The 24677-nt window shown below is 39.1% G+C and overlaps 1 protein-coding gene across 1 annotated transcript in view; it reads left to right on the forward strand.

The window, feature by feature from the left end:
* CSMD1 (CUB and Sushi multiple domains 1) overlaps window positions 1-24677 on the forward strand; it is a 1946356-nt gene that overhangs the window by 317720 nt on the left and 1603959 nt on the right. The window contains exon 2 of the mRNA XM_054023823.1: window positions 4858-5074. Coding sequence (XP_053879798.1) covers window positions 4858-5074 — 217 coding nt within the window. The remainder of the gene's footprint in view (window positions 1-4857; window positions 5075-24677) is intronic.

Below are 24677 nucleotides of genomic sequence, written 5' to 3' on the forward strand. Positions count from 1 at the left end.
CTGATGCCTCTGTAGCTAAAAACAGTGTTATTTTACACTGTTTTTCATTTCCAGCTCATATCTAATTTGCTGTCAACTGTTTCCCATAAGTCTTTTCATTTACTGTTTGGGAGAGGTGTAGAATATGACAGCTCTGGATGTTTGACTTATGTTTATTGACAAAACAGTTACAACCTGGGAAGTGCCTGTTTTCTTTTCCCAATGCAGCTCTGCTAATATGCTCCATCTCTTGCCTGGGTGGGGACTAGTTCTAGGCTTGAAATAAGAGGTCAGTTTCCTGGGCCAACAGTTCTTGAACTGGGCTTGCAGAACAGGTGGATTTTGATCAGCTCTCTGAGTTTACAGGTAAGGTCCCATGGGAGTCAAGAGTGAGGGGAAAAACAGCTGAAGAGAGTTGGCAGTTTTTCAAAGGGACGCTATTAAGGGCCCAAAAGCAAGCTATTCTGCTGGATAGGAAAGATAGAAAATGTGGCAAAAGACCACCTTGACTTAACCGCGAGATCTTGCATGATCTAAAAAATAAAAGGGAGTCATATAAAAAATGGAAACTAAGACAGATTATGAAGGATGAATATAGGCAAACAACACAGGAATGCAGGGGCAAGATTAGAAAGGCAAAGGCACAAAATAAGCTCAAACTAGCTACAGGAATAAAGGGAAACAAGAAGACTTTTTATCAATACATTAGAAGCAAGAGGAAGACCAAGGACCGCGTAGGCCCACTGCTAAGTGAGGAGGGAGAAAAAGTAACAGAAATGGCAGAGATCCTTAATGACTTCTTTGTTTCTGTCTTCACCGAGAAGTCTGAAGGATTGCCTAACCTAGTGAATGTTAATGGGAAGGGGGTAGGTTTAGCAGATAAAATAAAAAAAGAACAAGTTAAAAATCTCTTAGAAAAGTTAGATGCCTGCAAGTCACCCAGGGCCTGATGAAATGCATCCTAGAATACTCAAGGAGCTAATAGTGGAGGTATCTGAGCCTCTAGCTATTATCTTTGGAAAATCATGGGAGATGGGAGAGATTCCAGAAGACTGGAAAAGGGCAAATATAGTGCCCATCTATAAAAAGGGAAATAAAAACAACCCAAGAAACTACAGACCAGTTAGTTTAACTTCTGTGCCAGGGAAGATAATGGATCAAGTAATTAAGGAAATCATCTGCAAACACTTGGAAGATGGTAAGGTGATAGGGAATGGCCAGCATGGATTTGTAAAGAACAAATCGTGTCAAACCAATCTGATAGCTTTCTTTGATAGGATAACGAGTCTTGTGGATAAAGGAGAAGTTGTGGATGTGGTATACCTAGACTTTAGTAAGGCATTTGATATGGTCTCGCATGATATGCTTATCAATAAACTAGGCAAATACAACTTAGATGGGGCTACTATAAGGTGGGTGCATAACTGGCTGGATAACCATACTCAGAGAGTAGTTATTAATGGTTCCCAATCCTGCTGGAAAAGTATAACAAGTGGGATTCCACAGGGGTCTGTTTTGGGACCGTCTCTGTTCAATATCTTCATCAATGACTTAGATATTGGCATAGAAAGTATGCATATTAAGTTTGCAGATGATACCAAACTGGGAGGGATTACAACTGCTTTGGAGGATAGGGTCATAATTCAAAATGATCTGGACAAATTGGAGAAATGGTCTGAGGTAAACAGGATGAAGTTTAACAAAGACAAAGACAAAGTGCTCCACTTAGGAAGGAACAATCAGTTTCACACATACAGAATGGGAAGAGACTGTCTAGGAAGGAGTACAGCAGAAAGGGATCTAGGGGTTATAGTGGACCACAAGCTAAATACGAGTCAACAGTGTGATGCTGTTGCAAAAAAAGCAAACATGATTCTGGGATTTTGTGTGTGGAACAGGTGTGTTATGAGCAAGACACGAGAAGTCATTCTTCTGCTCTACTCTGCGCTAGTTAGGCCTCAACTGGAGTATTGTGTCCCGTTCTGGGCACCACATTTCAAGAAAGATGTGGAGAAATTGGAGAGGGTTCAGAGAAGAGCAACAAGAATGATTAAAGGTCTTGAGAACATGACCTATGAAGGAAGGCTGAAAGAATTGGGTTTGTTTAGTTTGGAAAAGAGAAGACTGAGAGGGGATATGATAGCAGTTTTCAGGTATCTAAAAGGGTGTCATAAGGAGGAGGGAGAAAACTTGTTCACTTTAGCCTCTAAGGATAGAACAAGAAGCAATGGGCTTAAACTGCAGCAAGGGAGGTTTAGGTTGGACATTAGGAAAAAGTTCCTAACTGTCAGGGTGGTTAAACACTGGAATAAATTGGCTAGGGAGGTTGTGGAATCTCCATCTCTGGAGATATTTAAGAGGAGGTTAGATAAATATCTATCAGGGATGGTCTAGAGTGGAAGTATTTGGTCCTGTCATGGGGACAGGGGACTGGACTCGATGACCTCTCGAGGTCTCTTCCAGTCGTAGAATCTATGAATCTATGAAAACACTTCTGGTGGTCAATGGAACAGCTTCTCTAAATATCTCTCAATCTTCAGTCATTGATGTTGTTGATAGTTGTAGCCAAGGATTATGATTTCTACAGGGTTCTTTTTTTGAACAACAAATTAAAAAAATATAATATATGCAAATAAAAGCAAATGAACCCAAGCAGCTCTTGGTACTGGCCCCTTTATGGTTCTCTTCACAAGGTTCTCTTTGTCAGGTGCTTCTTTGATACAGATTGAATGGTGATCATGTTTATGGACAATATCAAAATTGGAAGGGTAATAAACATACAGAAAAACAAAATCAAACTGGTGAAAGAAGAGGCTGCAGACAATGGGACGAGATAAGGTTGAGTTTCACACTAGGGGACAGGAAATAAAACAAAAAGAAAATCCTTGAGGAAGTAACTACACAGCCTCACTCATCACACTAAAGAACGTTTATTTTCACCTTATCTCCTTGATCCTGTTTTAATAGTTTTTGAGGCTTGATCCTGAACATCATAGGTTTGGTGTGTTGCTCATTTTAAGCACATGGATTAAAAACTGATAAGCAAGAGAGAGATTGCAGGGTAACTTGAGTCTACATTAACGAGACCTCAGATGTTCAGCTTTGAAATTATGCTGCAAGAGAGAGCCTAAAAAGGGGGAAAGATTTAGCATGAAAATAGTCATTAGCTGAGGATGAAATTGAAATCGAGCTTCCTTATATATATATATGCACTCTCGATCTACCTACTGCCCCCTTTCTACCTTGCATTCTTGGATTGTGTTTTGTCCTTGCTTTGCTCATATTGGTAGCCTCTTTAAGTTCCTTTGTGTTATTTCTCCCTCTTTTGCAGCATCTGCAGATTTAATTAACATAGTAGGCTAGATTCTTCTCCATGCCAGTTACAGAGCTGTAATTCTAAGGGGCAGCTGTGATGGGTCTTAGGTCAGTTGCCAGGTTGCTTTCAGTAGCTCTGCTCCACCCTCTGGATCCCTTCTGTGTTCAGGTGGAGTGGGAAGGCTCTCACAGAACCTGGCTGTACTGGCTTTCTGTGAGGAGGGAGTTCCTGCACACCAAAGAAATTCCCTGCTGGTGTTCCTTCCCCTATGGTTGTTGGGGAAGGAATACAATGGATTGCCAAAGGTTCTATGAGAACATTTGAAAATTCAATTAAACAGTGTGTAACTGAAACATGCTGTGTTTTGTAATTTAATGCATTCACTGTTCACAAATGTGTACTAATGTCTGTATTGGCTTCATATGAAACAATTAGTGAATATATTAGAAAAGCTTTTACTTTTAATGACCTATTGAATCCCCAGACCTTTAATATCTAATTATTAGAGTTATTGCTAGATTTAAAATTTAGTGGAAAATGGTTACTTCTTAGTTCCTTAGTTTTAACCTGCAAATCCTTTTTATTAAATCCTTTTATTAAGATTTAGAAACCTCCCACAAGCATTAGACAACATTTTTTTAAAAAGATTTATACTCTGAGACCTTCTAGTGTGAAGTTAAAAATAAAACTGTAGTCTAAAATAATTTTCTGTTTTAGATGTAACATTAAATGCTGGGATTATATTTGTTTTTACAATGCTTGAGCTACACATAAGAATCTAAGCACTGTAGTACACAACATGTCCTCAAATTATTCCCAAACAAATATTTCATTAATCATAAGGCAATTTAATTCTAAGCTTCACAGTAATTCCGAGCTTCAGTATCTCTATGGTATGTAGGATTAAGGAAACCAGCTACACTGTTAGCAGAAGTGTTCATAGTGAGTTAAGTCTCTTTGCTGAGGACTTCATGTGAATGAGTTGCTGTACCCTCATAAAGTTCTGCGGGAGGCATAAAATTAGAAGTAAGGACATGATAAGCAGATCCTTCATATTAATTTTTGAAATCTGACAAAATTAACTCTTTGCTGATTGCATAAATTAAAGAATATGTACTATATAATGATTTACCATATAAATGTAGGACTCTTAGTATTCAGTGCAAGTAATTCAGAAAATGTGCCTATATGTTAGCTTTCAGTGTTAAAATGTGTTTCAGAGTAACACAAACTCTGTTAAGTTTATAGCTTTAAATAAACACTATAAAACAATGTAATTTATTGTTCAAACTTTGGTACTTACATTAGCTGACAAAACTTTGCATTGGGTGCTCAATTTGATACTTAATAACTGCATTAATGATTGACTGCAAGGTTATGGGTGCCTCAGAATGCCCAATGATGACATTTGAAAATTGGGCCCAAGGAGAAGATTGTTGTGTGAACATCGAAAAGATTATTTGTCAAAAAATTAAGTTCAGGTATTAGTTAAAAACAAATGGGGTAAAAAGCAGCAGAAAAGTATTACAAAAAATGACATAATTTCATTTCTTCTTTTCCAGGTCAGAATTGTGGAGGTTTAGTACAGGGACCAAATGGTACAATAGAAAGTCCTGGATTTCCTCATGGTTATCCAAATTATGCCAACTGCACATGGATCATTATCACAGGAGAACGTAACCGGATACAACTGTCATTTCACACTTTTGCCCTCGAGGAAGATTTTGATATTTTGTCAATTTATGATGGACAGCCACAACAAGGCAATTTAAAAGTGAGGTAAAGTACACTCTTTTTTTATGTGTTGTATAGAAGGAGTCCATATTCTGACATCATATTTACAGCTAAACTCCATTGATGTTTCAGTATTTTGGATGAAGTGTGTTGTGAGGACCTGCTTTTTTATGCCTTCCTGTTATTGTTCCTAACGCATCCCACTTGGGGAAAAAATAAGTCGTACTAGTTAAAGAAGCTAACCGAAGTTTCAGATCAGTGTGATGACAATTTGTGTAAAAAACATAATAGTTGCAGGATTTTGCCAGACTATACATTTTCCTCCAAATGTGTAGGATCCAGCACTTAAAAACTAACTTTGCTACAATTGCTGTTTTGTAGTGCTCTTTCCATATTCTCTTCAGATACATGATTTCTCAAGAACTAAAAACAATTTCAAGTCAATATCCGTTTTTGTTTGTTTTTATTTCTTGTATCTCAGAGCTACATTATATTGCAAAAAAAAAAAAAAAGGAATATGAGAGATATGAGTGCAACACGATTAACAGTTTTGACAAAGAGAATGTTCAGATTGTCTGATTGTTGATTCAGTCCAAAAAAGTTTAGAGCAGGAGAGATGGTGAAGGTATTGCACTGCTAGCAATCCTTGCGTGCCACATATGGGGTATGCATTCTTCAATATACCTAGTTTTTATTTTTAGTACTTGTGTTGCCTTATACCAAGGGAATAATGGTTTCTTTTTCTGTCAAATACTTTAAGTACTAATAAGCTAAAATGCATGGGGGAGGAGGGTTTGCTCCAAGGTGTATGTATCTGTTAGAAGAAACTTCTTCAGAGATCAGTGTGGCTGCACAGGAGTAAGAGACATAAACTCTTCAGGTGCAATCCTGGCCTTGCTGAAATCAGTAGGAGTCTTGTCACTCACTTCCGTGAAGTCAGGATTTTGGCCCGGAATTTTAACAAGGGCTCAGATATTTGACTCTTCCTCTGACCTTGAGAAACTCAGTTGACCTTTCTCCTCCTGAGTTTATCTAGTTATAAAATAGAGATGATACTAGTCAATGCATTTGGTATGGTATAATGATATACTAATTAATATCTGCAAAAGTGTTTTGAAGGTGAAAGCAAGATTTAAGCAACAGATCTCTGTTGGCATGTTCCATGTATTGTAACTTTAATTTATATTTGCCTTTGCTGTACTGAAGACATGCATGGGTAACCTTCATGTTTGTTACAAATAACAATTACATATTTCAATGGAAAATTGCTTAGTAGATATTGGCAAATTATAGTGTTCTTTTTTACTGATAGGGTGTAACAGAGAATTGGAATCTTTCGTTGAGAATATAGCTATTGATGTTTTTGCATACATTTCCAGATGGAAAATACAATGGTAGACTTTTGGATAATTTAGCTACAATAATCATCATACAGTCATTCCTCAGTTACAGATATAGAAACATATAACCTTCTCAAAGTATTTTAATAGCATCCAATTTTCACATAATTTTCTTTATTAAATCCATTTTGATACCCAAATTTTGGTTGTTGTAGGACTGAAACTACACACTCAGCAAGTTTAACATGTTGCCTAACAGCCTAAAGCGCTGGCTCTCAATGTTTCCAGATTACTGTACCCCTTTCAGGAGTCAGCTTTATCTTGCATACCCCCAAGTTTCACTTCACTTAAAAACTACTTGCTTACAAAATCAGACATAAAAATACAAAAGTGTCACAGCACACTGTTACTGAGCAGGAGCGGTGCCAGGGTTTTTGCCGCCCTAGGTGGCAGCGCTCCTCCTCTGAGCATTCAGGGAGCCTGGGGTCTTCGGCAGCGGGGGTCCTTCTGCTCCGCGTCTTCGGGGCACTTCGGCGGCAGGTCCTGGAGTGAGTAAAGGACCCGCTGCTGAATTTCTGCCGAAGACCCGGAGAGGAAGGACCCCCCGCCACCGAATTTCCGCAGAGGGCGGCAAAATGCCGCCCCCCAAATCCTGCCACCTTAGGTGACCGCCTAGGGTCGCCTAGTGGAAGCGCCGGCCCTGTTACTGAGAAACAGTTTAATTTCTCATTTTTACTATACAAGTATAAAATAAATTAATTGGAATATAGATATTGTACTGACAATGAAATTTTTCTTTGTACTAACTTCACTAGTGTTTTTTTATGTAGCCTGTTGTAAAACTAGGCAAATATCTAAATGAGTTGATGTACTCCTTGGAAGACCTCTGCCCAAGGGTGCATGTACCCCTGGTTAAGAACCACTGGCCTAAAGGATAATTTTGTAAACTGATGGCAAAGCACAATCTTGTTGATAAATACCGAGTTTTTAATAGTGACTGTTTGCTTTAAAAAAGAAGAAGCCAGTTGAAAAATGTTTCGGGATAATGTAGTGATGTACCAAGTTGATGTAAGCTGTGGAAAAAGCAGAGAGAATAAGTAGCTGTAATGTTTATATCTGTGAATGTTTACTTAAAAGGATATAGGGAGAAATTCTGATCTGACATAAGATACCCATATGTAATTTATATGATTTATATGTAGACATAGGTTATTATAAGCCTATCTCCACATTATGAGCTAGAAGTGTTATTTCCCCTGCATTAATGAGTGGTCCAGAATACACCTCTACCCTGATATAACGCAACCCTCTATAACATGAATTAGGATATAACATGGTAAAGCAGCACTCCGGGGGGGCGGGGCTGCGCACTCCAGTGGATCAAAGCACGTTCGATATAACACGGTTTCACCTATAATGCAGTAAGATTTTTTGGCTCCTGAGGACAGCATTATATCGAGGTAGAGGTGTACTACCTGTGACAGCAGTGTTTTCAGTCCTCATTGTAGAATAGTGTAATCTAAGTATAAAAAGTCAGATCAATAATGTCATGTTATAATCAAATCACATGAGTCTGTTCTATACTATTGAAAAAACTCCTTCTAGCAAAACGTCAGTATTTCATTTTCAATTTATGATGAACTCTTCAAAATGCAACCAAATTCTAATTAATCTAGGGGAAAAACTATAAAATGTATTGTTACTTCTTTGCATTTTATATTTTTGAAGAGTTCATTTCTGATATGCAAACAAGTTCATTTCTTATATGCAAATTAACTAACAGCACTTAAGGCAGTATTGGAATTCAAATGTATGATACTTTTGTGGAGGATTGATATGAGTCAGTGGTGCATTGAGCCAATAAGAAAGTTATTACTTATAACTCACTTTCTATTGTTGATTTGTTGCTACACTAAAAAATAGTTGTACTTGGTAGCTCAAAGTATCATAACTTATGTGCTAGCTGGAATTTTTTGCAGTCTATTTCTTTGCACTATAGCTAGAACACCCTATGTAGCATAGGCACAGACTCCATGGGTGCTTCAGGGCTGGAGCACCAACAGGGAAAAAATGGTGGGTGCTGAGCACCCACCGGCAGCCCCCTATCATCAGCATCTCCCCTCCCCCAGCGCCTCCTGCCCACCGTCAGGCCCCGCCAGTCAGCACCTCCCCTTCCCTCCACGCGCCTCCTGCCCACTGCAATCAGCTGTTTCATGATATGCAGGAGGCTGGGGGGAGGGGAAGAGCGAGGACATGGTGTGTTCAGGGGAGGGGGCAGAATGGGGCTGGAAGAGGTGGGGCTGGGGGGAGCGGCGGTGAGAAGAGGTGGGGCCGGGGTGGGGCCTTGAGGGAAAGGGTTGGAGTGGGGATGGGTCGTAGGGCAAAGCCGGGAGTTGAGCACCCCCCGGCACACTGGAAAGTCAGCACCTGTGGTATGTAGTAGTAGAAAGTAGCTTTTTTTATAGAAATAAAGAGAAAAGTATCCGAAGAGACATAGAGAGTGGGATAAGTTCCAGCTACCAAGAAGGGCCAAGGCACCAATAGATGTGAACTGACAATATTGTCCTAAAAACTAGTGCACCACTGACAGATACATTATCTTCTATGAACAAGAGAATTTAAAACAGACACTTAAGCAATTTTTACAGTTCAAATGTCATTTTAAGACCTATTATAATATTTACTTATCTTGTGCAACTGAAAAATGTGAAATGTCAGTTGCTCTAAGTGTAAGCTTGGGTTACACCATAACTTCTTTGATTCATATTTGCAAAATCACTGAAGTCAAGTTTCACAAAGAGAAAGACAGGGAAAATGGAACTGTCTGAATGGAGGCCTTTATTAGTGTGTAAGAGTGTGTGTTTGTGGAGACCTTATAACTTACAAATTATGTTAGTGTAGGGAACTGTGCCCATACCATATAATGCTGTTATAATTTCATTAGTGTGTGCAATTCACCCCATTTCAAAGTCAACATTTCTCCAAAAGTTACCACAGGATGGTCTAAGATAAACACAGTTGTTATATTGCCATATTTCAGATATCATAGTATGGTAACTTCTATTCTCCCCTCTCCAGTCAGTTTTCGGAATAAATTGATGGGGACACAGCTTCTCCATCTGATAAATGATTGGCATACATTTCAGTGTTTTCACTCCCCCCTTCCCCAAAAAAGTCCTTTTTATTAGGTCTACAGCACACCTCTAAAATATTAATAGTCTAGAGAAACCCAGATATAGTTGCCCAAAGTCTGAGATGGTGTTGAGTGGTCAGCAGCAGGTTTCTGGTGGGCAGCCTTCCACTTAACCGCTGGGGAGTGGGATGTCAGCCTCTGAGCTCATAGAAAACTTATCCAAACATCTCCAATTTGCACACACTGACTTATCTCTTTATAGTTTGCTCAAAACAAAGCACATAACTTGCAAACTAACAACTTTCCTAACATCAGCGAGCAGCTCCTAGTCATGAGATCAGCAAAAACTCATAATCACGAACACCCAGATCCAAGGTCAAATATACACACTTCCACTCATTCTCATGGTTCTTCCAATTTTACTTTCTATCCTTATCTGCAAAACTGCAGCTGCAGCTATTTCATATGCTTATGCAAAGCTCAAGTTATTCCTAACTACATGGTAATGGTGGCTTCTAGGTTATGGTGGCTAAGTGCACAAAATGGCTGTGGTTTTGTTAAATCAATTTATCTCATAACATGGCTGTCATTAAAAAGTAACTACTCTTTAACAAAAGATAATCCATCCAATCTTACGAGCACCTCTCACAATCTTTTAAAGATGCACTAAAATAATTTTTAGTTGGTGTTCAGGGAAACTCAAATTGGTTATAAATTGATACAAAGTTGTTAATTACATACCTCACTACACTCTTTCATATGTAAATATCTAGTTTGTATCCACAAATGACCCTTTGTGTGTGTGAATATATGGCAGATATTTGGGGTGTACTTGTTGGACCCATTTTTGAAAATGTGGTCCTAAACCTACATTTGTAATTATATAGATGTGGGTTTGTGATATACTGTATCTTTCCTCTTTTATTATCTGATATGCTTTCTGCTGGTTGCCGAGCAACAATAAGTATACTGCTGTCCATATACAATATTGGCTGTTATCAGTTATCATTCAGTTTACTTAAAATAGATATTTTTGGTTCAATAGACTAGTCGTGAAAATTCAGTAAGCTTATAATAAACAGATTCCTATAATTTTCTAACAAACATAAATGGAGGATTAACTAGAACTTAGTATTTTGTTCTGCATTGTTTTCTGGAATCATTTGGAGATGATAGGGCTCAACCTTTCTTCCTGTAGAGAAAGAAGAAACAAATCTTCTTGCCTGTGGACACATGCTTCATTTGCCTTTGTTAATTCATTTTTCCTGTCTCCAGCAGGAAAAAAAAGTCTCTTGGTGTGCTTCTGTACTTCATTTCTTTCATATTGCGGCTGAGGCCTAATCCTGCTGTCTGTTTATGTAGGTAAAAATATCTCTGAAGTTAAGGTTTGGGCCTTTGGTGGTTATTAAGCCACTGTCTTATTTCATAAGCTCAGACTTGTGAGATGTCCAACCTTTTCCACAGTTTGAGTTCTCTTCACAAGTGTTTTGGAAAAGCATTTTTATCTTTATTCTCTTTGAGGTCGAGGAAATAAATTAATGATGATGAGACTAGTGACTTGCTCTCTCTTTCCAATGAGTTAGTTGCTGGAAAAAGCCTGTGAGAGGTAGAACTGTGTGATGTTCAACTTTTTTGCTACTTGGAATTTTGAATGCAAATTTTTTATCTTTCCACTGCAGATGAGTTTGCACAACCTAGTACTAACTTGCAATAATCACCTCACTTGTAACCCCTCTGGTACTGGGGGATTGCAACCTCCCTTGCAGAAGAAATTTCAGGCCCAGACTTGCGACCTTACTGATACAATACTCCAGTTGAAAGAAATGAGAATTCCTGTAGTCCTTGTTTATGCAGATCTGGCTCGTAGTAACCTTTGCAGCTAAAATAATCCGTATTGATATCACCGGAGTTTATTTCCTCTTATTCACTCTCCCTTAGGGTGCTTTACCCCACCCTGTAGACAAACCCTGAGATTACAAACAATGATTTATTGTTTGAAATATGGATGTTTATGGATAGTAATTTCTGATTAGATAATCATACACTAACAGACTTTTGTATTATTAAAAGTTATTTTAAATAAGAGGAAATAAACTCTGGTAATATCAATACGGATTATTTTAGCCACCAAGGTCACTAAGAACCAAATCTGCATAAACAAGGACTATAGGAATTCTCATTTCTTTCAACGGGAGTATTGTATGAGTAAGGTCTGCAAGTCTGGGCCTGAAATTTCTTCTGCAAAAGAGGTTGCAATCCCCCAGTAGCAGAGAGGTTACAAGTGAGGTGATTATTGCAAGTTAGTATTGTATATTTATGTTAATGACACACCAATGGTAGCATACTGAAATCATGGTGGCTGGCTTTTATTTTTATTGTTTTGTTATTTTTTAAAGTGAAGAACTTTTCTGGCTTAGCAAGAATGTTATGGTGTGCCCTGACCATTCACAGTAAAAATAGACACACATCTAATTGACATTTACCATTCAAGTGTGTTGACAGAGTAATGGATACAGATTTGTGGAGGTGGAAGTGGAGTTGTGCTGCCCACTTATGTAGTAGAAGAGCTTTTTGGCCAATGCAAAAATATGTCTCAGAAAACACTGCTGAGAGAACTTTGATAATGGGTGACATGCATCCCCAGTTAAGAGAGAGATACTAGCTGGCAGGGGACTGCTCATTTTCATTCTTAGGCAAATCATGCCACTTCATGGCTGATACAGGAGCTATCCACCCTAAATAAGATACTACAAGCAAAACCACTTTTGTCATAAAGCCATAAGTGAACTAATAAAAATATTAAATGTAGGTACTCAGGGAGGCAGCCCTGGGACTACTACTTCAGGAAGGAGGATGACCTGACTAGAACTTGTAAGTTGCAAGGTGACCCTGGGAGGGACACTAGGAAGCCTGAGACCAAAGAGTGAGTTAAAAGACTGTTTTCTGTTTATTTACTCTCATGTGGAAGAGAAAAAAACTACTTGAAAGAAACGCGGAGCAGCACTACATAGTTGGCCAATAGTCTGGGTGAGTGGGGGGGGAGAGAATCCCCTCCCAGTTGCATGTGGTACCAGAACTGGGATCTGGCCTGCCCATGGAATAGGAAATGATCTCTTGTTTGAGACAAAGCGGCAGCAGCAGAGGGCTTCAATATAGTGGCCACGAAAGTAGCGACAGCAGACTCAGGCCTTACTTATTCAATTAATGGAGAATTGAGAGAAGCAGCAGGAAGCCCAGTTTGCAGCATCAACAGAGGTGTCAAGAAATCCACTTCCAACAGCAGGAGTGGCTGCAGAAATGATTGGTCCAAGGAGCACCAGGCAACACAACCAGTGATGGAACCCTCGGTTGGCTGGCCCTGGGCCTGGAGAAGTTTGGACCAGAAAATGATCGCTTGGTCTTTCTCCCTGTGTTAGAAAGGGTGGCAAAGAGAGTGACCTAGGAGAGTTTGACATGGGTGACCTGAATAGCACCGTTCCTTACCAGTGATGCACAGGGAGCTTACTGAGTGGTAAGCAATGACCAGGAAAACTCCTATCCAGTAATGAAGGTAGCTATTTCAGACTGATTAGGGCTGACTCCTCGGGCATACAGACACTGGTTTCAGGTGGAACTGTTTCCTCCAGGGGCATAACAGCCCAGAAACTGAGATCTTGCAATGCAGTGGCTCTGCCCTGAGACCAGCTCAATAGAGAAGGTTATGGGCCAGATTATCTTGGAATAATTCCTAAAGATTCTACCTGTGGGAGTACAGAGCAGGGCAATGTGGTTTCAGCTGATCTCAGGTAGGGAAGCTATGTAGCAAACTGAAGCCTTTTTTGAGGCTGAAGGAGAAGAGCAATCAGGGCGATATGACCAACTCCTGAGGGCTGAACAAGGGATGTCCCAGGGAAGCTGTCAAGGGGAAAAGACAATGAAGGGCCAAAACCTGGGGGGGGGGGACACAGGAACTACAAGGGGCCATGTAGCTCCACAGTTTAGCAGAAACACTTGGATGGGATGGACCAAGTAGCCCCATCACATGCTTCCAGTGTGGCCAGGCCATGCACATTAAATAGAGTTGTCTGATTATGGAATGTCACTACATAGGCTGTTACTACAGCAGGACCAGGTGGTGGGGGTCCACTCAGAATTCAGGGGGGCAGGCTGTGGTTAGTACCAGTAGATTGGGAAGAAGAGTGGATAAGGGACATGTAGACTAGGGTTATGTGTGCACTCTTGACAACGAAGATTGGACAAGGATAAATAACAGACCAGCACCTCCCAATACAGGTCTCATGTATCCATGGAGAGATCCCAGAGCCAAAGCTGACCTGGAGGTTCCCAGAGCCAAAGCTGACCTGGAGGTTCAGGGTCAGAGTGCTCAACTATGTATCAAGGTAGTCAAGAATCTGCCTTGGCCAACAGTTCCTAAGAGTCACTGGGTAGGTTTCTCAACCCTCATAAAGCAGGGACTAGAACAACCCAGAACTAAGGAGGCTAGGAGTTGACTAGAAAAGGAAGTAAGGGTAGGGGTCATAGTAAAGATGGCAAAGGGAGGCTGAGAGGGAGATCATGACCATCTCCAAGGACTAAGAGATCATCTTAGCAAGTATCAAGAAGAGTTGGATGATGTAAGCAGCTCATGGGGAGGGAGGGATTATCAAACACCTACTGGCTTTAGAAGAAGAGTTAGCCTGGGTTTGGGTGGAGATTGAGAAAGAGAAGCAACAATGCTTGATCCTGCAAAAAGAATTGGCTCAGACCCAAATAGGGAAAAGTACCAGGGAATGGAAGCCAGCTGAAACTGAGTCTCAAAGTAAGCCAGCTACTGTGGGAGCCAAGACAGAGTCCCAGTCTCAGCAGGATACTGAGAGACCCAAATTGAGTCTCAAACCTGTGGGGACCCAACTAAATTCCCCATTATACAAGTTAGTGTGGGGACTCAGATGGGATCATACCAACAGATAGAGGCCAACATGAGGGGTCTGCCATGGACATAAGGCTCTGGTATGGGGCAGGATATAGTGAGTATCAGTCTTATAGCTCCCACCCTTCAGACCGGGGAGCTTACAGAGTGATTGGAAGCACCAGAATGTGAGTTACAGAACGTCAAGCACAAGAGAGAACAACTCAAGACAGATCTTCATCTCACTGAGGAGGAAGGAGAACACCTACTCTTCACTTTCCATGAATTTGAGACTAAAATATAAACTGTGTGCAGAGCTTGAAAAGCCTATGTAGGTAGGAAACTCAATGTCTAGGTGTAGAAGGTTAGACTGTATGTTGACTGTGCCAGGTGAGGCTAGGTGCATGACCGTAACCCCATTGTATAAGACTTTGGGAAACTGTGACTAAGGGTTTTGCATTAGGGATCGTGTTAGGAGTCATGGAACTGAAAAAAACCCTCAGTGTTGGGGCAGTATTTATGTGAAATGCTGCATGGGGTTTCTTATGCTAAGCAACTAAGGAGAATATTTTGGTTGCTTTGGGGAAATTTGGAGTCCTGAAGTGCTATAAATTATGTCTTTGGGGGGGAAAAAACCCACTATTTATTCCCCCTAAAAGCGGAGAGAGAGGTCACTGGGCAGCTGGTGCCTGCAAGCAGACTGGGCCCAGCTCCCCTGTGTCAGAGCAGGTAAGCCCAATGCAGCCAATTAAATGGACTGGGCTACACCTGCGATTATAAAAAGGCTGCTAGAGGCCAGGTTTGGGGTGAGATTGTTTGGGCCAGGCTTTGCCTGGGGAAGGGAAACCACAGTGGAGTGGAGCTCCAGGTAAAAGCAGCCAGGTGCTCAGGAAGGGAGCTGACTAGAAATTGGAAGTTGCCAGGATCAGTGTGCTGATGACCCTGAAACCTGAGAGCAGAGTGAGTTAAATGACTGTTTTCTGTTTGTTTACTTGTGAAAGAGAATAAACCTGCTTGAAAGAGACTGGGTAGGCACTACATACTTGGCCTGTGGCGTAGGACAAGCCCCTCTTTGTTACATGTACTCATTTATTATATTTGTATTATAACAATGTCCAGAAGCCCCTCCCAGGATCAGTTTGGTAAGCTCTGCACAACATAAAAATAGAAGACAGTCTCTGCATCAAAGATCTTAAAGTCAGAATCCTCCTAATTTGTTATTACATCTAAATTCCAAATTATAAGCACCTGTTATCTCTACTTTGAGGTATCTAGCACATCTTATGCATGTGGTACAAATAAGTGGATAAAAATAATAGAGCTATATGCACATGTAGATACTACCTTTTATGTGAATGCAGTAATATTCCTAGATTGCTTATTTAGTCTGGGTTCCTCATCCCTAAAAACAAAAGCGTGAAATTTCCCTATAAGCTCCTCAAGGCCTAAATAATTATAGCTATTATTTTCTAATATTATAAAGCTTCTAACTTAAGAAAGATCTATAAAATGCATTATTCTAAACTAACAAATCTAATGGCTACCTGCAGACAGATCAATAATGATACACAGAGCATTTTAATGTGACAATTTCCTAAGAGACACATTTTGTAGTGATAAATTGAAGCAATGTGATTTTTTTTGACTGTCAATAAATAAGAAGAATCTTATTCATATACAGGCTGTAGAAGAACATCAACATACGTGCCCAGGGTTCTTTATTATGAACCAATTAATTCAGATCTTTTAATCATACTTCCATATATGTAAAATTCAGACTCCCTGAATTGAACGAGCTTGAGTAGCTTTCAGTAAAAGTTGAAAGTACTGTTTGTTTCCCAAGGGAGCCCAGGCCCATGTGGGAGTCTGACCCAAGTGACTTGCTATGCCTCTTTAAAATCACCCTAAGCTATAAAATATACCCATACATCCCTAAGTGCACTACAGACACATACTCTTCACTTGCATTTGCTATGTGTGTTTCTTCTCTGAATAATCCAAATATCAATGTTTTTGTGAGTAGTGCTGCTGAGATTTTGATAGGTACCTTAGCAAGTTGGATATCTAAATCCAAGTATCTTTACTCCGAGTTTCTGAGGTGACTTTGAAAACCTTAAACTGCAATTTTCCATGATCAAGGTATTTTCAAAAGTTAGTTTTTTGTGTGGCTTTGCGCAGGGTCTATCTCAAATTATTTTATCCTCCAATTAAACCTGCTATCTGGTATGGAATTTGGACCCATTGCTCTAGAGGATAACTTGTTTATCATTTTCATAGTGTTTGAGACCACTTTGCTATCCATACTTCTCAACTAGTTGATTTCTTTTTATAAACCTTGTTAGTAAAAAGCGCTGTGTGTGTGTGTGTGTGTGTGTGTGTGCACACGTATGTCAATGGGTGCAGTTCACATCTGTGCACCACTTAAGACCTCAAAATAGGGCTTAAGTGCGATTTAAGTGATTCACAGGCCTTGTGAAGGTCCTCTTAATTGGAGTGACTTGATGACCTTAGCTGTGCATTTGAGATCTACATGAGTGTATAATACTTATATTTTAGTACACAGGTAAAAGCAATAAATACATATTTCAGGGTTTTTCACAGGCTTCCAACCCTCCCCAACTCATGGCCACTTATGGAGCTGAGAGAAACCCCAGGAGTTGGACTTGTTCCAATATTTACACAATTGGAAACTTAACTATGATCAGAAGACCTAATAAATATCATGTTATCTTAGCCATACAAATAATTAGTGTGGCATTAAAACACATATAAACAATTATATGAATACAGACACTAGACCCAACAAACACTCCTTAAAAATATCCCTAACTGTGTTTAGTGATACAATTGTTTAATTAAAATGGCAGATTCTAAAAAGAATACATCTTAACCTTAGCAGAGCTGTTGCTTTGCTATAATTATTTCTTATTAATCTGGAAGAATATTTACTGCAAAATCCTTTTATATTTAAAGAGATAGAGCCCTGCTAAGGTTACCTACCTTTAAGAGCTTTGATGGGATTATAGAGGGTGGGGGCGACAGTGAGAAGATGAAATTTCTGCAGTGGGGCATCTGTACTTCCAGCATTGCTTGGAAAAAGACTCATGGTCATCTCTAAATAACAGCCCCATTTTGAATGAACTGGGCAGGCACTGGGGATCCAAGGGACCCAGAAAATCCAGGTGGGCGTGCAGAGTGGCTGTAGTGACAATTCCTGTATAAGGGTCAGCCTGCCCCACCCTACCCTCAGTCTATCTACAGTTTAGTGGTTGCATTCCAGTCCTCAGGTTCCTCAGCGAAGTCTCTTTACTTGATTTTTGTGTGGTGAAGGGTGAATTTCACCCTAAAAGTCTCGGGAGCCTTTGCATTTGAGGTTTAAGCTACAGCAGTAAGTGCTAGAAATAGTATTCTTATGAGAGGTAGGAGACAGGATTTATTTCAAGTTGCTAGAAAGAAATCATGTCAGTACTGAATCATCTACAGGCTTAGAAGTCACAGGAACTAAAGAGAAAAACTGTAGTTTTAAAAACTGAAAACAACTTGCTATACTGTAAATCATTATATTTCTAATACAGAAAAGCAGCTACAGAACCAGATTATGAAAAGAATAGAATTTTCTAAAAACAAAATAACTGAGTCGAAGAAAATTTTATATTACACATGTCACCAATGTATTTACATTTGAAATGTATAAAAACCAGGCTGGATTTAGCATGGCATGCTGTGCACAATCTTTACCAGTAAAATAAGCAAAGAAATTTGTTACATTGTGAATATAGCTCATATACTTCATATTTGTGGGGTTAAAGACTGATCCTTAAGGGGTATGTTGCTTTCTGTAGTCATATAGTCATTTTCTGTACAGTTTCGCTCTCTCAACTTAATATTGACTGTCATTTACTTTCCATTTTGTTTATATGTGGCATAAAGCAGAACTTGAGTCCTATTAAAAATGGTATATAAAATATTTTTCTAAGCCCATTTTTTCTTTGGTCCAGATTTTCTCACTTTACCAAATAGTTGGACACAGTAAGGTGCAACTTGATGCCAATATAGATGTCGGAGACTGGCCACTTGTGATGAGATTAACAAACGTCTTACTCTATTTTCATAGTGATACTAAATAACCGTGATAATTATCTATTTAACTGGTACCTCTTTATCTAGCCCATGTAATCCATTGTACAGAAGGCTAACTTAAATTGGTGAAAAGTGCCATTTTTCAGTTAACCAAATAGAAGATCTGATATTTTAACATTAAAATACACAGTCCTTTATAGTTGTCACTGATTGAGTATATTTCTGATGGATTCAAATTTGACCAAATAGCAATAATACATTTACATCTGTTGGACATTTGATTGTCTGTGTAAAATTAATTGATGATCTCAGTCCATTTTCTGATACAAGAACTACCATCATAATTGGCACTGATTGGCATTGTCACTGGCAGCCTCAGCCAACTGGTCCAGGACTGAGTGGCCATTGAAGCATAATGAAGATATGTTGCCATGGTGATGAAGCAACTTGATGGGACGGTGTTTGGAACTGTGCATTCTCATGGCCTGTCCTCTATTTTTCGGTGGCTAAATAGAGGATGCAGATTCTCCTTCTCTGCTAAATTGGCATATTTCACAAATGATCAATTCCCCATTTAAAAAGCACTTTTGAAAATAATCTAGTCCAAATTGGATAGTCTTTCAATATTTAGCTCAAATCTGAAGGACCGTACTCAGTTGCTTACTCAAGAAAGTTCCCATTGATGTCAGTGAGGTCCTCTGGTTTTGGCATTTTGTGATTTTCAGTATATTCTCGCAATGGGTGAAATGCTAAAATCTTTAATTATTTTCTCACCCAGACTTGTTTGAGTGAAAACTGGATGAGGACCTCAGGATTTGGCCCAATATATGTATCATCATGAAGGCATGCCTGAATGCCATGGGCTGACTGGCTAGAACTAAACATAATGAGGAAATGATACTGATGTTGGTGGCACACCCCCTTCTGACTTGACAGGAAACAGCACTGTTGAAACAGATGGACTTTCTGTTTTGCTTTGTCTGTTCTGTGAAAATTAATGTTTTCCTGCATCTGTAGGACTCATTTGTATGCTGACAGAGTCCTCCACAAAGAAAGTTACAAGAATAATTTTAAAAACACATTTGCACTGTAGTTCTATTTGTAGATGATAGTGTGAACAGTGTCACCAAAGGAAAGCAAAATGGCATAGAAAAGAAAATAACAGATGGTAATATTAGACTACATTACTTATCTTAGTTGCCACAGCAGTTATATTCTCCAGGCATCAGAAATTAAAAATTCATAATTATACCCAGACTAAGTTATTAAAATCTCAATAAAGGTAAACCTAATCCTATCAAGAATAAATAGAAAATATTTTAAAATCTTACCTATACATTAAAAAATGTTTTAGAACACTGAATAAAGGAAACTAAACTAAACGGAGCATAAGACTGGTTAAATAAGTTCAAGATGCAGCCAATAGAATAAGCGTTATCTATTAGTATGTAACAGTATAAAATTTGATTGACTATAAATTCTGTCTCCGTGTCAGTCAAAGAAATAGAGAATTCAGCAATCAAAGATTAAAAAAAAAAAATCCCTTTCCAGCAGATTGTCTTTAAAGTTGTAAAATACAAACTAGTAAAGCTTCATTTAATGTGGTCATTTTCAGACAGAATGGGTTCAGTGATCTTATTCAACCAGAATAATTTCTATTGATAAACTGCAGGGAGGTTGAAATATATCAGTAGAAATTTAATATTGTATTCTCTTATTCAAGAGATGGTGCACCTCCTGAAGAGGGCCAACACCAATATTGCAGTATGTGTATATCTTACTGTTTTGCCTCTTACCATCATGTCCAATTAATCTTACTCCCTAAATGCCGCTGCACAACTTTTTAAATGTTTTTTCCACCCATATGTTTACTCTGGGCATGTGCGATCACTTCACGTAGAATTTGTTTCACTGTTTGGTTAATGATCAGTTGCACTTCCTGTCTCATGCACTAGCATCATTACAACCCTCACGTGCATAGCTCTGGAGGGAGCTCATGTGAATGTATTTCCTGGGCCATGAAATAGGGAGTCCATTACTAACACAGAGAGTTTGTCAGCAGGGATTCCTTTGCGGAGCTTGGGGGTAACCAGTATGTATATGTGAAATGGTGGGGAAATATCTGTTGTTTATTCCTCAGACCTCTGCACAACAGGCTGTCAGGATGGATATCCCTTTTAATCTCTCGACCTTATATAGGGCTGGGAAGCAACAGGTAGGAATCTGGTGAGGACTAGGTTTTCCTGGAAGACAGGAGACTGTGTCAGGAAGTCCTCTATCTTCAGTCCTGTGGAGACATGCTACCAGTGGTTACCTATGGTCATACATAAGAATGGCCATACTGGGTCAGACCAAAGGTCCATCTCCCCAGTATCCTGTCTTCTGACAGTGGCCAATGCCAGGTGCCCCACAAGGGATGAACAGAACAGGTAATCAAGTGATCCGTCCCCTGTCATCCATTCCCAGCTTCTGGCAAACAGAAGGTAGGAACACCATCCCTCCCCTGCCTAGCTAATAGCCATTGATAGACCTATCCTCCATGAATTTATCTAGTTCTTTTTTTAACCCTGTTATAATCTTGGTCTTCACAACATCCTCTGGCAAGGAGTTCCACAGGTTGAATATGCGTTGTATGAAGAAACACTTTCTTTTGTTTGTCTTAACCCTGCTGCCTATTAATTTCATTTGGTGACCCCTAGTTTTTGTGTTATGAGAAGGAGTAAATAACACTTCCTTATTTATTTTCTCCACCCAGTCATGATTTTATAGCCCTCAATCATATCCCCCCTTAATCTTCTCTTTTCCAAGCTGAGAAGTCCAGTCTTATTAATCTCTCCTCATATGGAAGCTATTCCATACCCCTAATCATTTTGTTTCGCTTTTCTGAACCTTTTCCAATTCCAATGTACCTTTTTTGAGATGGGGCAACCACATCTGTCCACAGGATTCAAGATGTGGGTGTATCATAGATTTATATAGAAGCAATATAACATTTTCTGTCTTATTATACATCCCTTTCTTAATGATTCCCAACATTCTGTTCGCTTTCTTGATTGGCACTGCACATTGAGTGGATGTTTTTCAGAGAACTATCCACAATGACTCAAAGATATTTCTTGAGTGTTCATAGCTAATTTAGAGCCCATCATTTTATATGTATAATTGGGATTATTTTTTCCAGTGTGTATTACTTTGAATTTATAAACATAGAATTTCATCTGCTATTTTGTTGTCCAGTCACCCAGTCTGCTTGGGACTTAAGTATCTTGAGTAATTTTGTATCATCTGTGTCACCTAATTTCAGACCATCCATCTTTAGCATTTATTATATAATCAAGGGATACATTTGTGTGGAAGAAAAAGGTTGATTTTTTTTTTTTGTATACTGTGTACTGGATTTATTCCAGGATAAAAGTTTTCAAATGAACACCTTGACTGTTAAAGTTATGACCATCCATACCACTGTTGGTGTTTAAATTCATAGCTTTTTTTTTTTTCTTTTTTTCTTGGTCTCATTCTCTAGTCTTTCATTTCATGTTGTCAGTTAGCATTCTCCTGTCCTTGGTCAGGAGAGCTTTGACAAAATAGAATCTAAGATATTCCGTTGTTTGTCCTGGATTGTGAACATTGACCTCATTACTTCTTGTTCATCCTTTCAGTTATAAAGCTTCCTCTAGGAACATCTCTTTCTACAATGGAGCATAAAGTAGTTGGCAGTCTTGTCCAACCAGACATTTTCTTTTTCTCTATCTTGTAATTGTTATCTAATAGTTCATGTTCATTCTCACCTCAGTAAGGTGAATCACCTTTCCAACTTCTGTCGAGTGTTTTATTAGGAAGACACACAAAGCAGAAACCTTAAATTAGTTATCTTCTTTCCAAAACGATCATCTGTCATACCAGATCCTTGAATAATTGGATCTGTCTAAATGAGCTACTCAGGGCAGGAATCTTGTCTTCCTACATATTTGTTAAATGTCATATACACCTACAGTATGTCACAATATTGTTAATAGAGAAGAAATGGATGATTGTTGGCTCCATGTGAGCCCACACGTATCGTGTTATGCTTTATGGGTAGAAAAAAGAAAGGTAGATAAGACATGCAGGGCTTCTATTTGGTGGTCTGTTAAGGCACACCATGTCTAGTGTCCAGCCAGAGCAGAGCCTGTGGATGTACTCTCTGGCCCTGTGCTGCAGCATGCTATTACATTTTCTGCAAAATCCCCTTACTCACATCATGCAGGCAGCTGTGGCCAGAGATGCACCAAAGGAGTTGGGGGAGGACAGAGTAGGCGCATAGACACCTGGTTTCTGTGCAGATGGCCTTGGATTCATATAAGTCTCTGTGGTTTGGCTGGGTTTGGCAGGCAACTGGCCCAATAATCTGTCTGTGAGGTGCAATCCCTAACACCCATCCTCTGATGGAACAATAGGGTAGGAATTCCACAAGACGGCTTTGCAGAGATATTCATCTTCCATGATTTTCTGGGCCCTGGGGTAGACCTGAAGTAAAGAGGAGGGATGTTTCCTTATTTCATCTTAAGTTTATCTGTCATGTCATCCAATTCTAATTTTTAGGTAAAAACACACTTCATCACGAATCTCTCTTTATTTTACTTTTGAACTACAATAGGCTAGTAAAATACCTTGGTAACCCTTTGTGTGATTTCTGGTTGGTTGGTACAATATTTTGTTGTACACTATTTAAAATGCCAAATCTGAATTCCTTCTTTATTTTTAAAGCTCTTTTGTAGTCCATCAGTATTATATTTTCTGGTAATGGCTTTTCTAAATAGTATTATAACATATATTTCAGCCTATTAAATATAAGTTTTGCCACACTGGATTAGAGCAAAAAATTACAAGAACAAGATAATCATAATAATATCAGATAATAACATACAAGATCCATGCTACCTTTAGAAAAGAGAATAATACAGTAAATGACATTTTAAATATCAATGATACTTGGGTTGTAGGTGTATTATCTTTTTTTTGTCTCAGAAAAGATTCAGTAGGACTGAAAGAAGTGCAACTAGACTGGATTAGTGATATGGAGAGGCTTCCTTGTGAGGAGAGAGTAAAAAGATTATGGCTATTTTATTTAGAAAGGAAAAGGGGCTAGTCAAAGTTTGAAGACCTGTGGGTGTTACACTTGGGAGTAGAAATTAGAGAGCTTTTTCTTTGATCCAGTTTTGTTTATTTACAAAGAATGTACAAAATTCTGTATCTCTGAGCAGAGGGGGAATCAAATGGCAGGAAACTGCTTTTCAGCCTTCTTCCCAGGTTTCTTCCTGAGTCAGACAGGCACTTTCAGAGCTCCTTCAGCCTGTTTCCCCTTGTAAGTATTCTCACACTTCTTATCAAACTGTCTGTACTGGGCTATCTTGATTATCACTTCAAAAGTTTTTTTTTCTCTTACTTAATTGGCCTCTCAGAGTTGGTAAGACAACTCCCACCTGTTCATGCTCTCTGTATGTGTGTATATATATCTCCTCAATATTTATTCCACTCTGTATGCATCCGAAGAAGTGGGCTGTAGTCCACGAAAGCTTATGCTCTAATAAATTTGTTAGTCTCTAAGGTGCCACAAGTACTCCTGTTCTTTTTGCAGATACAGACTAACACGGCTACTACTCTGAAACCTGAATTCAGCCTGTTTCTCTCTCTTCTCAGTTGGTGTCACTTCCCCTGCCCTGCCCCCACACACGCCCGGTCAGAATATCCAGGTGAACTCTCTGCCCACCTAGTGTTAGTTTCTGGGCTGACTCTATTAGGTTTTGTTTTAGGTGTGGCCCCTTAATTGTCTTTTACAACTGATTTAAATGGGGACTCATTCACACATTGGTTTAACAGGTTTTAATTCAACCTATAGTAAGGCTTCACCCAGCTCATAACATTATATATACCTCCCTCATGTTGTATCTTGAACACTATTGAAAAGGTAAATTTGTGCTTCTACTTACCCTGTCATGATTACAAGAACCCAACAGTGGTAAAAGGCAACATTGAATAAAGGAGAGATGTATACACACAATACACTATTAATTTGTAGAATTCACTGCCACAATATATTGAGGACAGCAATGGAGTAAGGTTGAAGAAAAGGATGAGTCATAAGAATACTGGCAGTCAAATTAGATAGGAAAAATATATATAGTACATAAACAATCATTTTGCCATAAACTTCGCAAACACTGACAA

This window comes from Malaclemys terrapin, chromosome 3 (assembly GCF_027887155.1).
Source record: "Malaclemys terrapin pileata isolate rMalTer1 chromosome 3, rMalTer1.hap1, whole genome shotgun sequence".
NCBI lineage: Eukaryota > Metazoa > Chordata > Testudines > Emydidae > Malaclemys > Malaclemys terrapin.